The following is a 19,829-nucleotide window of genomic DNA, read 5'->3' on the forward strand; positions in this document are numbered from 1 at the left end:
CGAATTAGCTTGCATTCTAATAAAAACTTTTAGGATATCCATAACATATAACGCCATAGATTTTTTTAATTCAGTGTGTCCATCTACAAGGTTAAAAACTACTACATAGTAGAAAATTATTTTCAATCACTAGCAACTTTTTAAACTGCCATTTAAAAAAAAAGAAACAGTCGGCCACGCTTGCCACAAAAATCATTTTCACGTTTGGGGGCAGAATTCCCCTATTGTTTCACTCTAATATTACTGTAATTTAACGTTCACTGTTCTTACCATACAAGTGTTAATAATAGTAAGTCATGGCCGATTTAGACGATTTCTTTGCGAAAAAAGATCGCAAAAAAAAGTCTGTCAAAAAATTTGCAACCGCCGAAGAGATGGCGAAGAAATTGGACGATGGCAAACAGAAAGCATCTGAAGTGAGGCCTAAGAAGGAGCGGCCAGCGCAGGAGGGCGAGGAGGGAGGCCGAGCTGGGGTGAGTGTCTGAATAACCACGTAAATTCAAGTGTACTAAATCAAGTTTGGGACCTCTTTGTCAGTTGTCAAAATGTACGATTACACACAACTCATTATTTATGGAGCCCTGCCTTAATTTCCTCACTTAATATCCTCCAGTCACGTCAAACTGGAAATAACCTGTTACTATATCCGATTTTCTGCTAATTTGAGGCGTGAAATTGTCATTATTTTGTTAATGTGGCAAAAATACTGCTTCGTCATTAGTAACTAGCGCTAATGCTTTCGAGTTACATATTTAGTAATTAATGTTATTCCCGTTGCTTATTTGTTTTTGTATTGCATTGAAACTGGTAACCAGTGTAACCTAGGGGTTACCTTATTTCAAAAGATCCCTTTTTTACACAAATAAACTATTCATTCATTCATTCAAAATTTCTAGGTCAAGAGGTTAAACTTGACAATCATTCATTCATTGAGTTCAATTAATGTATACTTTCGTTTTACTCATTCAATTGTACAGCTTAGCTCGGCGGACATTGGTGAAGAAAAGGTATTTACTTATTTAATGTCTTACTACATGTTAAAGTTCTTATAAATCTAGTGACTTGAGGTCTGTTGAGTCTCTTATCACTGTAAATAAATGCTCTTAGTCAATATTAAGTGTTGTGTGGCATAATGAACTTTGAGGTTAGCAGATTAGGTTACTTTTTGCGTAACCTCCGTAACATCAATATGTTATGGAGTTAATAGGGTCCATTACTTAACCTTTTTATTTGTCACTCACATTATGAAACCTGTAGTGTTGAATGCATTTTTTACTACTGTCATATATCTAATTATCTATATTGAATTACTTGTGACACAAAAATACTATGAAAGCATAATAAAGCATTTTAGGTTAAGATTTTATACTGCCCCTACTTACTTTATTGAACCCAACAATTTTGATAATTTACAACTCTTTATTACAAGAGACAGGGACAATAAATTTACCTACATTACATTAATTATAGAATGTTATTCTAAATTATTGTGGATTGAAATGTTTGAAATGAATATTGTTTTTCAATGTTAGTAAAGTTGGTAAACAACTCTGTTATCTGTTACATTGATATTTCAGCCAGTTGAAGTAAGTATAATAGAGATATTATTATAAAATACTACTCCTGCTATTTAGAAAATAAAATCTATTGTGTATACCTACTTTATCTTATCTGTCAGATGCCAGTAGGGCTACCGCCAATACCGAAAATCGTCAATTGCGGGCATTTTTCTCTGTCACTCTAATTACGCCTTCATTGGAGTAAAAGAGTAAGATCCCCGCAATTTGCGAATTTCGGTTTTCGCGGTAGCCCCTCTGCTGCGTCACCATACAATGTACTTACAGCTGTGTGCATTATAACCGCAGCCAATGAGGAAATGAAAATTAAGGGAAAACCATTACTGTAGATCAGGGTTGGATCGAAGGGTTGGGTTCCGTACCATTATCTATAAAAACGGTCACCCATCCAAGTCCTGACCCCGCCCGACGTTGCTTAACTTCGGTCAAAAATCACGTTTGTTGAATGGGAGCCCCACTTAAATCTTTATTTTATTCTGTTTTTAGTATTTGTTGTTATAGTGGAAACAGAAATACATCATCTGTGAAAATTTCATTCTATCACAGATCACGAGATACAGCCTGGTGACAGACGGACGGACGGACGGACAGCGGATTCTTAGTAATAGGGTCCCGTTTTACCCTTTGGGTACGGAACCCTAAAAATTTAATATTTGAGGTTTTTTAAGTACCTGATCTTGACATCCGGATCCGCGGATGTGACCTATTAAATATCCGCATTCGCCTCCGCGGATGTCAAAAAATCTGCATCTGCAACATCCCTGCTGTAGATTAGTTTAAATCAGTGGTCGGCAAACTTTTAGCAGCCAAGGGCCACATAGTAGTTAACGAAGTTGACCACACTTTGTTAAAATGTTTGACTTTATCAGACATTGTCGTTTGACAATATTACATACAGAATAGCCAGGGGGGCTCGCGGGCCGCATGTGGCCCCTGTTGCCGGCCGCTGGTTTATATCATAGGGGCTGTCCATAAATTACGTCATCGATTTTTGACGATTTTGGACCCCCCCCCTATAATCATCCAAAAATCATGCTTCAAATGACCCCATTTCCTCCTACTTCATGCTACCGTCATCCGATGTCCAGACCCCCCCCCCCTAATTTGAAATGACGTAATTTATGAATAGCCCCATATCACATTGGAACTTTATTTATTATTCTTCTGCATTACTTAACAATTATTCAAAATCAATTATATACTTTACAGAAATAATATTTGAAGTAAATAAATCAATCTAATGAGAAACTAAACTGGAAAACGGAATGAGAAATATACAATTGTGTTTAATTATTTCAGTTTAGTAATTTTCCCATTATTTTTGATTGCAGCTTTGCATCGAACCAAGTACAGGCAGCAATAATATGTTACTCTTCGAAGGCCGCAAAAATATGTGACACGCTCCTATGGCTCTACAAATATGATTGTGTCAGATATTTTTGCAGCCTTCAAAGAGTAACATATTATTGTAGGCGACTGTACACTCATCTCATCCAGAAAAAAATAAACTTTTCTATAAGATTACCTTCCTTGCACAGTGTACTTACGTACTAATAGTCCATTGTTCAGACTTAAAAGTTGATTTTTGACCGACTATTCATTCTCATCACAGGAATGCCTACACCCGGTTTCGAACCCAGGACCTCCAACATTCTAGGCAGAGTTACTACTACATCATTGTTCTACATCAGTGGTCGGCAACCTTTTAGCAGCCAAGGGCCACATAGCAGTTAACGAAGTGGACGCGGGCCGCACTTTGTTAATATTTATGACTTTATCAGACATTGTCATTTGTCAATATTACATACTAAATAGCCAGGGAGGCTCGCAGGCCGCAAGTGAGAGGTTCGCGGGCCGCATGCGGCCCGCGGGCCGCTGGTTGCCGACCGCTGTTCTACATCATTAGACCATAAACACAGAATAAATAATACTACTACCGTACAGAAAGGAAACTTCCTACAAAACCGAAGTTTGATAGGGGTTCAGGGTCGAATCATGCTGTCCCTTTCTAATATATGGCACTATCCCTTTCGGCTATTTAGGGTCGCCAAAATTCAAGCCATTATCTTATCTGTGGTCGTGCTCGCAAAGGGACGTCAAGTTGTGTCAACCCTAATAATTGCTTGGAGCAATGCTGAGCCGAACGAAGCCGAGTTTACCAGCAACTGATGATTTTTTCATTTTTCAGGAGGAGGAAGAATGGAAGGAGTATGAGGAGCCGGTGAAGGACTACACCGGGCTGAAAATCCAGGTGCTGCAGGGCGGGCCGGCTCCGGAGGCGCAGACTGCCTCGGAGGAGTCCGCTCCAGAAGGTGGCAAGACCAAGGGACCGTGGAATAAACCAGTAAGATATTTACTATATTTAATTTTTTATCCCACTCATCTTTTGGGTACCTGCAAAATGGGTATCATTCGTTTTTTGACAGATGAGAGATGTGAAATAGTAGTCATCCTACACCAATTTGCATAGGGTGACTACTATAGTAATTGGCCACTCTTATTTGTTAACAATAAGGCCTCAATTGACTTGTTTTTTCTGATTTGTTAGGAGTGGCCAATTACTATGTAGTGGCTAATAACTATAGTAGTCACCCTATGCAAATTGGTGCTTACAAAAGTTCATACTTTTGCCATATCATCAAACATTGCCAAGTTTCTTGCGCTCGCATCTTCTAGTGTTAGAGCGTTTTCACAACGAATGATCCGATATTGGATAAAATTAAAATGTATAATACTCGTATATGAGTTTCTGTATTTATTTATTCATATAAGAAATCTTTATTGAGAAAAAAATATTATGCAAAAAATAGACCGGGAGATATTGACACATTTTACTGGGTCATTTGTACCAGTATGGCGGTTCGTCAGGGGTCTAAGCATGTAATGAAGGAAAGAAAATGCTATGACCATAGCGCTGGTACCGGCGGCCCAATCGCGTGGGCGTTAGTCGAACGTGTCGGATAAAATACGAGTGTCGAACGATTTGTACCACAAAAATCCTCGTATTATTCGATAGTCCATAAAAAAGAAGTAGGCGGTAGCGTAATGCCATACTTCTCCGGTGTGACTTACAGCCCGCCATACTGAGGCGAACACGTTAATTAAAAAAAAACAAATCAACCATTTGTACCAAGCTAATTTTTGCACAGGTGATCATCGTCGAGCAGCCATTCATGGACATCACCATGCCATACTTTTCGGATGGTTCCAAATGCCCGCCATACCGCCGCAAGGAAGTTAATTTTTTTTTTTTTGCTAAACGATTTGTACCAGTATTGCATTTAAATTTTTGGAGAGTATTTGATAAAATGTGACCGTTATTATAATTGCCATACTTATAGTAGGGGGAAAAAGTGCTGCCATACTTGAAAAACTACTCGACTATACAATACGTAAAATAATTTTTTACAGCATGGCATCATCATATTCTGTTTGATTGGATACAATTATACCTAAAAATAAATTATTCCGGATTATAACTACGGGGCGGACGACTGTGAGACTTAAGCCAAGACTTAAAAAATTAAAAAAAAATTTGACGATTTGTACCAGTATGGCATTTGGATTTTTGGAAATTATATGATGCAATGTGACCATTATTATATTTGCCATACTTCTAATAGGGGGAGAAAGGGGCACCATACTTGAAAAAAAAAAAAATATTGTACACATTTGCCACCTCCTACAGGTATGGCATTATGAGATTTCCATTTATGATCACACAGAAAGTCTTGAAAAAAAATTACAAGGTGGTACAAATCGTTTAGCAATAAAAAAAAAATTAACTCCTTTGCGGCGGTATGGCGGCCATTTGGAACCATCCGAAAAGTATGGCATGGTGATGTCCATGAATGGCTGCTCGACGATGATCACCTGTGCAAAAATTAGCTTGGTACAAATGGTTGAATTGTTTTTTTTTAATTAACGTGTTCGCCTCAGTATGGCGGGCTGTAAGTCACACCGGAGAAGTATGGGATTACGCTACCGCCTACTTCTTTTTTATGGACTATCGAATAATACGAGGATTTTTGTGGTACAAATCGTTCGACACTCGTATTTTATCCGACACGTTCGACTAACGCCCACGCGATTGGGCCGCCGGTACCAGCGCTATGGTCATAGCATTTTCTTTCCTTCATTACATGCTTAGACCCCTGACGAACCGCCATACTGGTACAAATGACCCAGTAAAATGTGTCACTATCTCCCGGTCTAAAAGGCGGACTTGATGTCATAGGACACTAGCAGCTTTTTTTTCTCATAGGCACTTGACATACGATATAGGAGAGGCACTTCCGATAATTTTAGCCATGTCGGACTGACATTATTCTGCCCTCCTAAGCTAAAAGGACGTATTTTCAATGAAAATTTAATGCAAATCTCGCATTTTAGCTTAGAAGGGCAATGATATGCATGTCATCGCATGTCTGATATCGGATCATCATCATCATCTCAGCCATAAGACGTCCACTGCTGAACATAGGCCTCCCACTTGGACCTCCATTCGTACCGGTTGGAAGCGACCCGCATCCAGCGTCCTCCGGCGGCCTTAACAAGGTCATCTGTCCATCTTGATATCGGATGTAGGATACTAAATTGAAGAGAATTATGAATGAAAATGTTTTCATATTCATCATCGATTTTAGATGTGGCTCCCCGCACTGCGAACATAGCTAATTGACCTAATTTTAGGTATTATCATGGTATAATAATATACTCCGCCTGGTACTCTATTCCGAGATTCGCGTATGACCTAACTGACACGGGCCTACGTCATCATGCTGTTTACAGGTTCTCAAACTTTAAAATGTGGGAGAATTTTAACCAACGGTGAAAATTATTTTAACGGCATTAATTTTAAGTTATTCATGTAGAAACATAGTAAAATAAAACAAATCTAATGTATTAAATTAAACTTTATTTATCTATACAAGACATACGTTTGAAAAACTAATTCACAGTTACACATTAATAACCAAGCTTACGACGTAAAAAGTTTGGAAAACACTGCGACTGCTGACACTGAGCGAGAAGGAAATAACAATTAACACGCGTTCGACAAGGATGACGGTCAGGGCATGAAGTTATCTAGATCCGAATTGTCAAATGTGACAGCACTATCCTGTGTTGCCAGTAATGTAAACAGAATTACCCGAACGTCTGAAATTTCTTTCGTGAATCGGAAGATATTGCTAACGAATAATTAAAAATGACGTGTTATTGTAAAATTTAACCCCTTACCGCATACGAAGCCATATATGGCGGATAAATATTTAACTATTGACAGCTATTAAAGTTCAAATTTCAACAAATATTTTTTATTATATGCAATAAGGGGTGATAAAATACATATAAATGAAAATTATAAAATTATAAAGAAATATTTTAACTTATTAACCATAGGTATAATGTACCCATGTAACATGTTATGTTGAAATAAAGTGGCAATGTTATTGTGACGTAGGCCCGTGTCACTCTGGGAATAGAAGACCATGTTTTATTAGACCATGGGTATTATTAAATGGATACTTTTGGGTATCTGTTGCGGATGTGGATTTTTTGACATCCGCGGATGCGGATATATAAAGACTCACATCCGCGGATGCGGATGCGGGTGTCAAGATTAGGTACTTAAAAACGTCAAATATTACATTTTAGTAATTTTTATATAAAAAAAAACGAAAAGTTTAGTATTAGAGCAAGAATATAGGTGCGTTATATTTAATAAACAGTAACTTGGGCAACGTTAGGGCAAATCCGCCACTGTAGACGATATCGTTATAGGTAAATGACAAGTGCTATGTACACTTACACCGCCGCTAAGACGTTCCTGTACGGACTTGTTCGACATCCGCATTAAGCTCCGCATCGATTTTATGCGGATGCGGATTTTGAAAATAATGCGGAAGTTCTGCGGTTGCGGATGCGGATGTGAATATTCGCAACATCCCTGATCTGAACTTTTCTTTTGTGGAATGATGTAAATTAAATGACAAGATTTGGCACGAGTCGTAATCTTTTTTTTAACATTTCCAGCAACAGCAAGAGCAAGCAGCGCCGCCTCCCGAGCCCGAGAAGCCTAAGGAGGTGAAGCCCGCGTCGACGGCCTACGTGCCGCCCGTGGCGCGCCAGGTGCAGCGCGCCGAGCCGCTGCGGCGGCACGCCAGCAAACACGCGCCAGACATACACAGGTACCACGTCTCACCAGGACACCGGCACACTGTGGTGTCTGTAGCTACCACACCGAGCCACCATGGAGACAGAAGCCGGAGGAGGTGGTGCACGCCAGCAAACACGCGCCAGACATACACAGGTACCACGACTCACCAGGACACCGGCACACTGTGGTGTCTGTAGCTACCACACCGAGCCACCATGGAGACAGAAGCCGGAGGAGGTGGTGCACGCCAGCAAACACGCGCCAGACATACACAGGTACCACGACTCACCAGGACACCGGCACACTGTGGTGTCTGTAGCTACCACACCGAGCCACCATGGAGACAGAAGCCGGAGGAGGTGGTGCACGCCAGCAAACACGCGCCCGACATACACAGGTACCACGTCTCACCAGGACACCGGCACACTGTGGTGTCTGTAGCTACCACACCGAGCCACCATGGAGACAGAAGCCGGAGGAGGTGGTGCACGCCAGCAAACACGCGCCCGACATACACAGGTACCACGTCTCACCAGGACACCGGCACACTGTTGTCTGTAGCTACCACACCGAGCCACCATGGAGACAGAAGCCGGAGGAGGTGGTGCACGCCAGCAAACACGCGCCCGACATACACAGGTACCACGTCTCACCAGGACACCGGCACACTGTGGTGTCTGTAGCTACCACACCGAGCCACCATGGAGACAGAAGCCGGAGGAGGTGGTGCACGCCAGCAAACACGCGCCAGACATACACAGGTACCACGTCTCACCAGGACACCGGCACACTGTGGTGTCTGTAGCTACCACACCGAGCCACCATGGAGACAGAAGCCGGAGGAGGTGGTGCACGCCAGCAAACACGCGCCAGACATACACAGGTACCACGACTCACCAGGACACCGGCACACTGTTGTCTGTAGCTACCACACCGAGCCACCATGGAGACAGAAGCCGGAGGAGGTGAAGCCCGCGAGTAACTACAAAAATTCCCTCTTGAGCTCTCAGATTTATGTAAAAAATAATTTAAAAAAGATTTAAGATTTATGTATCTTATTATATCAATAATTATAAAGAAAATATTTTTGAGAAAGTATTTATTGTTTCCAGTGACGACTCGTTCCCGGTGCTGGGTGCGGCGGCGGCGGGGCTCCGGAAGGAAGGGGGCTGGAGCACGGCGGCGGGCGGCGGCGCGGCGCAGCGCAGCACTAACCTCCGGCAGCCGCTCGCCCTAGGGAACCGCTTCAACGAGCTGCAGGACGACAGCTAGCCAGGTACACCCCATTACTCATCACTATAGCCAGGAGTCGGCAAACCAAAGCTCTTTGGAGGTACGTTTCACGCCTTTTTTGCAGAAACATACTAATTAAGCGCAAGACCGGTCATTGTGGCACTCTTTGGGGGAGGCCTATGTCCAGCAGTGGACGTCCTCTGGCTGATATGATGATGATGATGATGATGATGACTAATTAAGAGCCCATCAACGTGAACACTAGCGCCACTGCTAATTAACCGTGATTTTTTAAATTTAACGACAGGTATTTAAAAAAGGAGGCCGCTACGTACTATATTGTGTATTTCATAGGGCATGCAGTACCGGTCCCGGTACCAAGAATTTCATTTCCCGGTTCTGGGCATGGCCGGAACCGGGATTCCCGGTTCTTCCCGGTTCTCAAGGCATCTTTTGATTACTTTTAAGAAATTGTTTGTGTTAGCGTACAATCTTTATGAATGACTTATTTTCATATAAATAATGCATAAGAATGACTTATTTTATTATAAACAACACTTAATTGGCGTGCAAACCCATTTTACGAAATTAACTGGCACACTTTGCCTCCGCCTGGGCCGAGCCACACGGCCGTAGCGTAGTCGATGCACTCAGCACTATGAAACGGCACGGCCTGCCTGCACGAATGCCTACTTTACTAGGTTAGGTTGTCGGGTTATTTGGGTTCCCTGTTCCATAGCATCATTATTAAATGTTATATAATGTCCCGAGCTAAAGTACTAAAACATTACTACTATTGAAATGGGAATAAATAGTCATACGATGAGAACCGGGAAGTACCGGTTCCGGGTCTCCAGTACCGGTTCTTTTGACACTATAAAATTCCCGGGAATTCCCGGGAATATGAGAACCGGGAATTCCCGGGAGCATGCCCTAGTATTTCAGTACCTTTTGAATACATCAAACTAGTTTTTAACCAGCTTTTATTAGGTCGATCTGTATGTAACTAACTGTGTAATGGAATTTAAGGTAACTAATTTAACCATCTTCCAAGGATCGTAGCGTCATGAAAATTGGCAGATGTATGTAGTCCTGATGACAATACAATAATATGGTACTGTCGAACTGATCTGATGATGGAGACACCAGGTGGTGGTCCAAAGTTAAAACGGCCGTTTTTATTTTGAGGTCCTAGTTCGACAAATCCAGAAACATAAAAACTAGTTTGATGTATTCAAAAGCTACTTAAATACACAATACAGTACGTAGCGGCCCCCTTTTTTAAATACCTGTCGTTAAATTTAAATAATCACGATTATTTAGCAGTGGCGCTAGTGTGCACGTTGGGTCGATCTGTATGTAACTAACTGTGTAATGGAATTTAAGGTAACTAATTTAACCATCTTCCAAGGATCGTAGCGTCATGAAAATTGGCAGATGTATGTAGTCCTGATGACAATACAATAATATGGTACTGTCGAACTGATCTGATGATGGAGACACCAGGTGGTGGTCCAAAGTTAAAACGGCCGTTTTTATTTTGAGGTCCTAGTTCGACAAATCCAGAAACATAAAAACTAGTTTGATGTATTCAAAAGCTACTTAAATACACAATACAGTACGTAGCGGCCCCCTTTTTTAAATACCTGTCGTTAAATTTAAATAATCACGATTATTTAGCAGTGGCGCTAGTGTGCACGTTGATGGGCTCTCGAACATATCACTCTACGAACCTGTGCATTACATTCTTTTAATTTAGATTATAAAAATATATTTAAATACAAATTATTTTTCATATTATTATCTCGCTTGAATTTAGTATTTTAGTAAAATGTATCTCTACGACATACTAGAAAACACATCAATAATATGCAGATTTGCTCCAACTTCCAGTAAACCGATTTTTTCAGTAATCCGGCTCTCTTGTGTCAGCATTAGTGCCAGATTAGTGAAATTGTACTGTAGTATGTAATTATTGACTTTATTTACAAATTAATCAATGTAATTACTTTGCTCTGTTCCAGGTAACACCAGTCAGCTTCATGAAGCATCAAAGTGAAGTGTCAATAAGGACTTAAAGCTAAGCGAAGCGCCTAGCACTCAGTAATCGTTACAATCCGGACAACAGTGCATCCCGAATATCCCGACCAACGCGTGAAACGAAACGCTCTGCCGACAGTTGCTACGTTCCTAATTTAAAATAATAAAATACGAACTTCCCAAGTGCAATAATTATTGTATCTGTGTAAAAAAAAATATTTTATATCGATTTTTAAAAAATGTTGCCAGTTAATATAGTAGACAATAAGGGATGACGCATGGTTTCTTTTTTTTTGCGTTGTTTTTTTTTTAATTCGATTCAGTGTCAGTGGATGGAAAGCAACTGTCACAGATAAAAAAAAGTGTAAAAAGCTATAAAGTGTTACTTGTATACATTGACATTTTTTTACGTTTTTATTGAGATATTAAAGTGTTGAGGGAGACTAGTAAATTGCTTAAAAAGTATGTAACAAGCCGTGCAAGCGTGGTTTGGTCTATTTTTTGTATTAATGTGAAAATATAACGCGTTTTGGTTAATAATGAACTGGTTTTGTTATTTACTTATTTAATTGTACAATACGGCTCTAAAGTTGATCGGCAATCATTCTGAAGACATGTACCATAGTAATAAATTATGTATTTAAACTTTGGATGCGTTTTTTTTGCGGTGTAAAGAGGGTAAAATAAATTACTATTTAAAATAAATTATTTTACAACATGCATGAAATAAAGCACCAGAAAATCAATGTAGACAGCAGTTATTTTTCAACACAATGTCTATTTTAATACCCGTATAAAACTATAAAGAGTAGGCAATTTGATTGTGACGTCACATGCTAGTGTTTCATATAATGTCCATAGTAACAAAATCGTTTTGGCAATTCAAAAAAAGAAACTGATTTGACTTACTTGCTAGTAGTCAAATACGCTATTCCAGTGGTTCCTAAACTTTTCAGTCCGGTGACCCCTATGACTAACTAGGTAACCTGATTTTACCCCTCCTCCCAATGGTAATAAAAAATAAAACGTGTACGTTTGTTGTATTGTTATATTAGGTTAGCTGGTATTTTACGGGGGTAATAAACCCCCGTAAAATATTAGTTTTACCCCCCAGGTTAGGAACCACTGCCCTATTCCGTTGTTGTAGACAAGAAATAAAATTAGAGTTAGACCAAGATAAGCCAAAAACTGCAAAGATCAACATAGACGGCTAAAAGTGGTTAAGGGTGGTATTCCATCTGTCCAATGTCATTGCGTCTCACTCTCTCATTATGCAAAATGTGAGACTAAATACATATTGGACAGGTGGAATACCACCACGGGTAGAAAGATATCATTCATATCTTATTATCTTAATCTGACACGCTCGATTAACTACAAAAATCGTCCCTTGGGCTCCTATAGGCCCCGTGCATGAACTATAGAGGGCAGCATAGGAGCCGTAAGATATTTGGCGCGAGGCGTAAATGTCTCGTTTATGCTTCCGATGTAGCCCACAAGATGGCAGAACCTACTATGCACAAGGAAACGTACCGACGAGAACGGTTGGTTGCACTTGCTTTGGCAATGTACATGTGCACATATGTTTCCGATTCAGGCCACAAGATGGTAGACCCTCCAACGCGCACGGTCCCTATAGTATGGACCGCGGGATGCTAGAGAAAGTAGCTTTAACTACTGCCATCTATTACCAAGAACTGGTAACTAGTACACGTCGAGGGGGATTATAATGGGGCCACATGGGGTGAGTGGCGTCATATGTTGTCGATGAAGTTACTTGCGTAACTACTAGATGGCGCTGGAGGGACTGATCACTGAAATTTCTCCGTTTTTGTTCATTTTAGAGTCTAAATATCGTTAATTTCAATAGTATAGTATTATATTTAATAACTAAACTAATTTGTAATCTATTTCAAGTAATTACGCTGAACTTAATTACAGTAAATATGGTAGAATAATCAAAAAACTTAAATCACGCTAATGAAGTTTTGAAGTGCTGTTAGTATATATACAAATTGGAGCGTGTAGTAAGTGTACTTGCTTCGGCAGTACATATACTAAAATTGGAACGATACAGAGAAGATTAGCATGGCCCCTGCGCAAGGATGACACGCAAAATCGTGAAGCGTTCCACATTTTTTGGCCATTTTAGTTTTGAGACACTTGTGGTAAAGTGTAGCCAGTGTAGGATAGACTATGGAGATTGCGATACTTTTCCAATCCATCTTACAATAAGGAAGATTTTGCTATTTACCTTTATCATCCATAGGCTATGGTGACCGCTTACCATCGGGGCCGTATGCTTATTTGCCATCGACGCGGTTACGTAAAAAAGTTTGAAGTCCGGGAAAGGACATAGAGTAGTTTTTACTATACCTATCATCATCATCATTTATTTAAGAGTTAGACTCTTGACGGTGGAGCGTTTTCCATGCATGTCGGTCCTCTGCCTTCTCCTAGACAGCCTGATAGGACACGACCACACCCCGGACACTGGCGATCAAATGTATGAAACAAACGCGTTCCTACGCACACAGTCTAAGCTCGTGTAGGTGAACGCGTACCATGCTTGTGTGAGTGAGTTAAGACGTGCTAGGGTTCCCGCCATTTTGTTGACAAGTTCGATGACCTCAATGACCCAAAACTCATTACGCGAATTAGGAAGTAAGGTGGGTATCTAAGCTCGATTTATACAAGTTTCCTATTTTGAATCAGTATAAACGAAGTAACAAAATTTTTGTAAGGAAATTCTGGCCACCAAAATATTACGTAAGTTGAAAACATGATTTTTTGTTCATATAGATATTGTGTTGTTTTCAGTGTGATCTGATAGGTTTAGGTCTAAAACAGATAGGGTAAAAGAAATACTAAACATAAGTACCTATTGTAAGTTGGTATTCTACTAAAACATAAAACACTTTAAAAATAACTGGGTATGTACTTGCCTCGATTCATACAATGGGAATCTGTGGAACTTTCTTTTAGTTTTTTTTTTTTTTTTTTTTTTTTAATTTATTTAGGAAACAAACAGTCGCATACAAATATGTTTAAGCTTGCAGATATACAATAAAGACCTATAGTTCCATTAAATATAAAATAATGATATTGATAATAAGTAGAAACAGGGCTAGTTCGGTTCTGCCTATAAGTAGGAAGATGCACAGAAGTAACAATTGGATACACAACTCATAAAGTACCAAGTATCGATCATGCTTACAGACGTAAGTACATACATTTCATAAGACTGTAAAACTATGACTTTTTTTTTTTTTTTTTAACTAAGTATGTAATAACATTAAACTGTTATGGAAATATTTGGCTCCGCAGACCACTACTATATTTACCGAAAGACAATGAGAAGATATCTAGATTTATGAAGTTAACATTATAATTTTGACAGGCTCGTCTAAAGAAAGTATTTTTGGCGAAATTAGAACTACAAAAGCTGATATGGAATGTTTGGGGGTGACGAGTGGGAATACGACGCGGCAACTTAAAAACAATTTTTTCAAGAAGAGTGGGAGAATCAATGAGGCTATTTAGGAGTTTATAAAGAAACATTTGATCTATAAATACACGTCTTTTTTCTAGTGGCCCAAGACCACGACGGTGTGTGCTATTCTCTGACATGTTTAAACCGTGGCGGAAGTGGAGCGACTTTAATAACTTGTTTTGAATTTTTTCAATTCTTTTTATATGAACGGTATATTGAGGGGTCCAGACAACGCTACCGAATTCTAAAATGCTGCGAACATAAGAGGAGTATAATACTTTTAAGGTGTTTGGATCTTTAAATGGGTGAGATAGTCTAAGTATCAGACCCAATTTCTTGTAGGCCTTCGTGGTGATGTGGTCTATGTGTGAAATGAAATTGAGCTTAAAATCTAAAATAATGCCAAGATCTCGAATCTTTGTGACTCTATTTATGACCTTTCCTGAAAAATTATAATTGAAAAGAAGCGGACTACGTTTACGAGTGAAAGTAATACAGTTGCATTTGTCAGGGTTTAGAAGTAATTGGTTATAACCGCAATATGTGGCAAAGCTATCAAGATCACGTTGCATGTCCAGGCAGTCGTTCTTTGTTTCTATGATTTTGTAAATTTTTGTGTCGTCTGCATAGACTAGATGTTTAGAACTAGAAAACGATGAACCCATGTCGTTAACATATAGGATAAATAACAGCGGTCCTAAATGAGAGCCTTGAGGGACCCCTGAATCAATGGTTAAGTATCTGGAAGTATAGCCCCTCAGTGATACCGCCTGGCATCGGTTTTGGATATAGGATTCAATCCACCTGTAGAGATCGCCGTGTATACCGAGTTCGTATAATTTGTGTAATAACATAGTATGGTTAATTTTATCAAAAGCTTTTGAGAAATCGGTATACACGGCGTCAACCTGATGACCGTTGTCAATAGCGTTCAGAATAAAATCTGTGAAGGTAATGAGATTCGTGTCGACACTACGGCCACGAAGAAAACCGTGTTGGTCAGGAGAAATTATACGAATGATACAACTTGCCAATTCGGAGGTCACTATTTTTTCAAGAATTTTGCCAAATATGCATAATTTAGATATGGGTCTGTATTGTGTCACATCATGTTTATCTCCGCTTTTGTGTATTGGTGTTATTAAAGCCGTTTTCCAAACAGAAGGGAAACAACCCTCGGATAACGATTTACGGAAAATAATAGTGAGAGGAGTAGCCAATTCCTTACTACAGCGAGAGATTAAAATAGGATGAATACGGTCGAGACCCGCTCCCTTATTTGTATTAACCTGTTGGAGATGTTTAAGGACAAGTGTTTTATTTATGTTAATCGAAGAGATATCTACCGGACTATTGTTTGTGTAAGAATTAGGAGAGACTGGGTGCACGGTACCTTTAACAAAAACTGAATGGAAATAATCATTAAAATAATTAGCTACTGTCTCGCTGTCAGTAGAGGAGTTGCTTCCATAATACATACAGTCTGGGGTTTTGTTTGCGGAAAACTTTGATTTAATAAAAGACCAAAAATATTTAGGACAATTTCGAATATTTTTCTCGGCAAAAGATATATATGAATTATAGCAATCCAGTTCCATTTTGTGTTCTCTTGTTCTTAATAACTTGAAAGAAAGATAATCTAAAGGGTTTTTGTAAGTTTTCCACCTGGTGTGCATTTTACGTTTTTCTCGACTTAATTTCACTAACGCCCGGGTGTACCAGGGGGGACGATTACTAGAGCAGTTTGTCTTACTAAGAGGAACATACTTTTTTATAAGAGTGTTCAAGATTGAGTAAAAATAAGTGGTAGCCTGTTCCGTATTCATATTTTGCATCAGGGTCCAGTTAGTGGAAGAGAGAGCGTCACGCATTTTTTCGTAATTTGCAGCATAAAAAAGCAATTTCTCTCTAGGGGGATCATGTGCGGCCGAAAGAAAGGAAATCTTGATATCAATGTCGAGAGATTTGTGATGGGAGTCCTCAGGGGTTAGTGGCGTCGTACAATGCGTAATAGAGCAAGACAAATCGCTTAACACTAGGTCTAAGATCCGATTGTTTACATTCGGGCACCAGTTAAACTGTTTTAAACCCGAGAGGTTTAAGAAATCGGTGAGTAAGGTTGCAGTCGCATTGTTGTTTGTATCAATAGTTAAGCTTCCATTAACAGGTGTCCAAACGGCATGACTAATATTAAAATCGCCTAGAATTATGTAACTATCGTTTGGATTATTAATTATAAAATCGGACGTGGAATCAAAAAAGGTTTGCAAGGCGGCATAATGTTCACCGCCGTGAGGGAAATAACAACAAACAATGAATAACTTAGCGCGCTGTGCGGCAGCTGTGGGCCGGCGCGCGCGCGGCGGCGGCGCGACGGTGCCGTTTTGTCGTTTATAGAGCTTAAACAACCGTACACAGCACAACACACGCCCATTACAAAAGGATTTGTAAATACTTATTTGTTTAATATTTTACGTGGCCTCCGCTCTGCGCACCGCGTCGTCGCGTCCTTGCCAGCCGGTAACTCCCAAGTAGCACAGATAGCTCTATAAGTACTCACTTTTAGTTCTATCTAACGCTCTGTGCGTATTAAGACACTTATAAGAGCACACTCGTGGTCCTACAGCTGTATAATAGATCTCAGTGATATTTATATAGCTTAGGGCTGATTAAAAGCTGCATTACGGCTCTGAAAACTACCATTAATACGCAAAGAGTGATATAAAGGTATATTTGCTACGACCCTATACAGCTTTAAGGGTTATCAAATGCTTTAACCGTTATAAGGTCTGTTTAGTGGATAAAATTACGCCATGTGCTGTATAAGGAGGTAATTGTGGACTTTTATTACGTTGACTTATTAAGGGAACACAAGTGAACTATTATGAAGCTAATAGACGTATAATGGAACACATGTGGCACATAATACAGCTTGTCGCTTAACATGTTTACCGCTAAGCAGCTTTTATTACACTGACTTTTAAGGGAGCACGAGTGAACTAATATTAAGCCAATAGACGTATAATAGAACACATGTGGCACATAATACAGCTTATCGCTGAACGTGTTTACCGCTAAAGCAGCTTTTATTACGCTGACTTTTTAAGGAAGCACGAATGAACTATTATGAAGCCAATAGACGTATAATGGAACACACGTGGCACATAATACAGCTTATCGCTGAACATGTTTACCGCTAAGCAGCTTTTATTACGCTGACTTTTAAGGGAGCACGAGTGAACTAATATGAAGCCAATAGACGTATAAATGGAACACATGGGGCGCATAATACAGCTTATAGCTGAACATGTTTACCGCTAAGCAGCTTTTATTATTCTGACTTTTTGAGGAAGCACGAACGAACTATTATGAAGCCAATAGACGTATAATGGAACACATGGGGCGCATAATACAGCTTATCGCTGAACATGTTTACCGCTAAAGCAGCTTTTATTTCGCTGACTTATTATAAGGGAGAACGAGTGAACTATTATGAAACCAATAGACGTATAATCGAACACATGTGGCGCATAATACGGCTTAGCGCTGAACATGTTTACCGCTAAGCAGCCTATTATACTGCCATTGGGACTGTCTGCATAGCGGCTGTTAAAACGTTCACAAGATGCCTTATAACTGTTTAGAGGTTCACTAGTGTATCGAAATAATGACTTGGACTTTATAGTGGTTCACTTAAGTATCTTTATCAGATATATAACAGTCGTATGCTGCATATAAGAATTTTAACGGTTCGCGTTGCTTTTTAACATTGACCGCCATTTTATTGTATATAACCTACAAAATTGAAATTGCTTTTCCAACTTTTAAGGGTAACAATAAGGTTTTGTGCCTGAGTTCTTAACCTAAATCATTAGTTTAGTACTTCCTATAACGTATTATTAACTTTTTATCTCATAATTCTGTCCAAACCACTGAAATAGTTTTTACACATAGCTTATTTATATCATTAATTTAAATAAATACTGATTATTTTCGTGGCGCACTGAAATTTTCTTAGATAATGTATATATATAATGTCAATAAACTTGCATTCCCAAACATCTTTCTCGCTTTAATATACAAAAGATCATGTACAAACATTTAACTAAACACTTTAACAAAATGACTTATGGTGTCGTTGCGCTTAACGTTTTTGCTTCAATATAAATATGTTCACCTCTGCGTTCGTCGTCACTATACAAAATTTAATAGCTGATTTTTAAGGCAGAGGTGTAAAAGTATGTTATTAATTATCTTTTATTCAGCCCAACGTCAATCTTTCCCGGTATTAGGGCGCACATGTGACATATTAGCTGAATAAAGGGTAACTGGTGGTCTCTTACCCAGTCAATATACACCTCTTATAACTCCTGTTACCCCTTATAATTCCGTTAAATTGCTGCTACAACGCTCTTAAGTAGCTATGTGAACTTAAGGCTGCATAATTTGTGCCCATTTAAGAGTTATAAAAGCTGAAAAGACGCTTATACAGCTCTTATGCAGCTTTTATATTCCAGCTTCAAGCGTATTCGTACCTCATTATGCGGCTGCTATACAGCTAATCTGTGCTACTTGGGCTGAGAGGTAACCGACAGCGGGTGGGCGGCACTTTCAACGGGAGGCAGGGAGTGTCCATACTGTACGTTAGTACTATTTATTATACTGTGACACGACGTTGAGCTTTTCCTTTACTTGATCTATGTACGTTCTCCTTGGTCTCCCCCTCCGCCTCGTTGCCTCAACTCTCCCTTCAATGATATTTCTGATAAATTCGTCGTGTCGTAGCAGGTGTCCAAGCATCTTTCCTCTTCTGTTTTCAATGGTTCTCAACAAACTCCTCTTCTCTCCTACCTTGCGTAAGACCTCTTCGTCTGTTTTCTTCTCCGTCCAACTGACCTTTGCCATTCGACGCCAGCACCACTATACCTATATGTATCATTAAATCCTTTCTGAGTGAAACATTCTCAAATAGGACGAATATTGAGTAATGCGAGGGTTTCAAAGCATGAGAGGCAAACAAGTTTTAAAATGAATGCTAGTTATTAATTTATTTTAGTAGTACCACTGTATATACCTATCTTGTATGTAAATAAGTGATTTTCACTGTAATCTGCAAAAAAGGTGCTTATAAATATTTAGGTGTCTTACAAAACAATCGCTAGAAATTCCGTTATAATGTGAGCGACTTCAAATTAAATTTTGTCTCAACTCAAAGTTGCCCACTGATTTCAAAACCCTTCTGGGTTTCAAGATTTCAAGAGCCTTCCTGGGGCCTTACCATGATGTCCTTATTACGATTCTGTTTGGGACATACAGAATCGCTAAA

At 39.4% G+C, this 19,829-nt stretch overlaps 1 protein-coding gene and 1 non-coding gene across 3 annotated transcripts; both read left to right on the forward strand.

The window, feature by feature from the left end:
* The first annotated feature begins 138 nt into the window (after window positions 1-138).
* On the forward strand, window positions 139-11,658 carry LOC134802954 (protein CDV3 homolog). Of its 2 annotated transcripts, none has more exons than XM_063775689.1 (5): window positions 139-473; window positions 3,766-3,921; window positions 7,614-7,768; window positions 8,850-9,026; window positions 11,002-11,658. In XM_063775689.1, the coding sequence occupies exons 1-4, from the start codon at window positions 297-299 to the stop codon at window positions 9,007-9,009; spliced, it is 648 nt and encodes a 215-aa protein (XP_063631759.1). In that variant the 5' UTR covers window positions 139-296; the 3' UTR covers window positions 9,010-9,026; window positions 11,002-11,658. The 2 variants fall into 2 exon arrangements, with proteins under 2 accessions (XP_063631759.1, XP_063631758.1); XM_063775688.1 differs by having other exon boundaries at window positions 140-473; window positions 8,850-9,013; window positions 10,995-11,658.
* Window positions 11,659-13,043: 1,385 nt separating this feature from the next.
* LOC134803017 (U6 spliceosomal RNA) lies at window positions 13,044-13,150 on the forward strand. Its single transcript, XR_010145929.1, has one exon. It is a non-coding gene; the product is annotated as a U6 spliceosomal RNA (small nuclear RNA).
* The last annotated feature ends 6,679 nt before the right edge of the window (window positions 13,151-19,829 follow it).

The sequence above is a fragment of the Cydia splendana genome, chromosome 25, assembly GCF_910591565.1.
Source record: "Cydia splendana chromosome 25, ilCydSple1.2, whole genome shotgun sequence".
NCBI classification, from domain to species: domain Eukaryota; kingdom Metazoa; phylum Arthropoda; class Insecta; order Lepidoptera; family Tortricidae; genus Cydia; species Cydia splendana.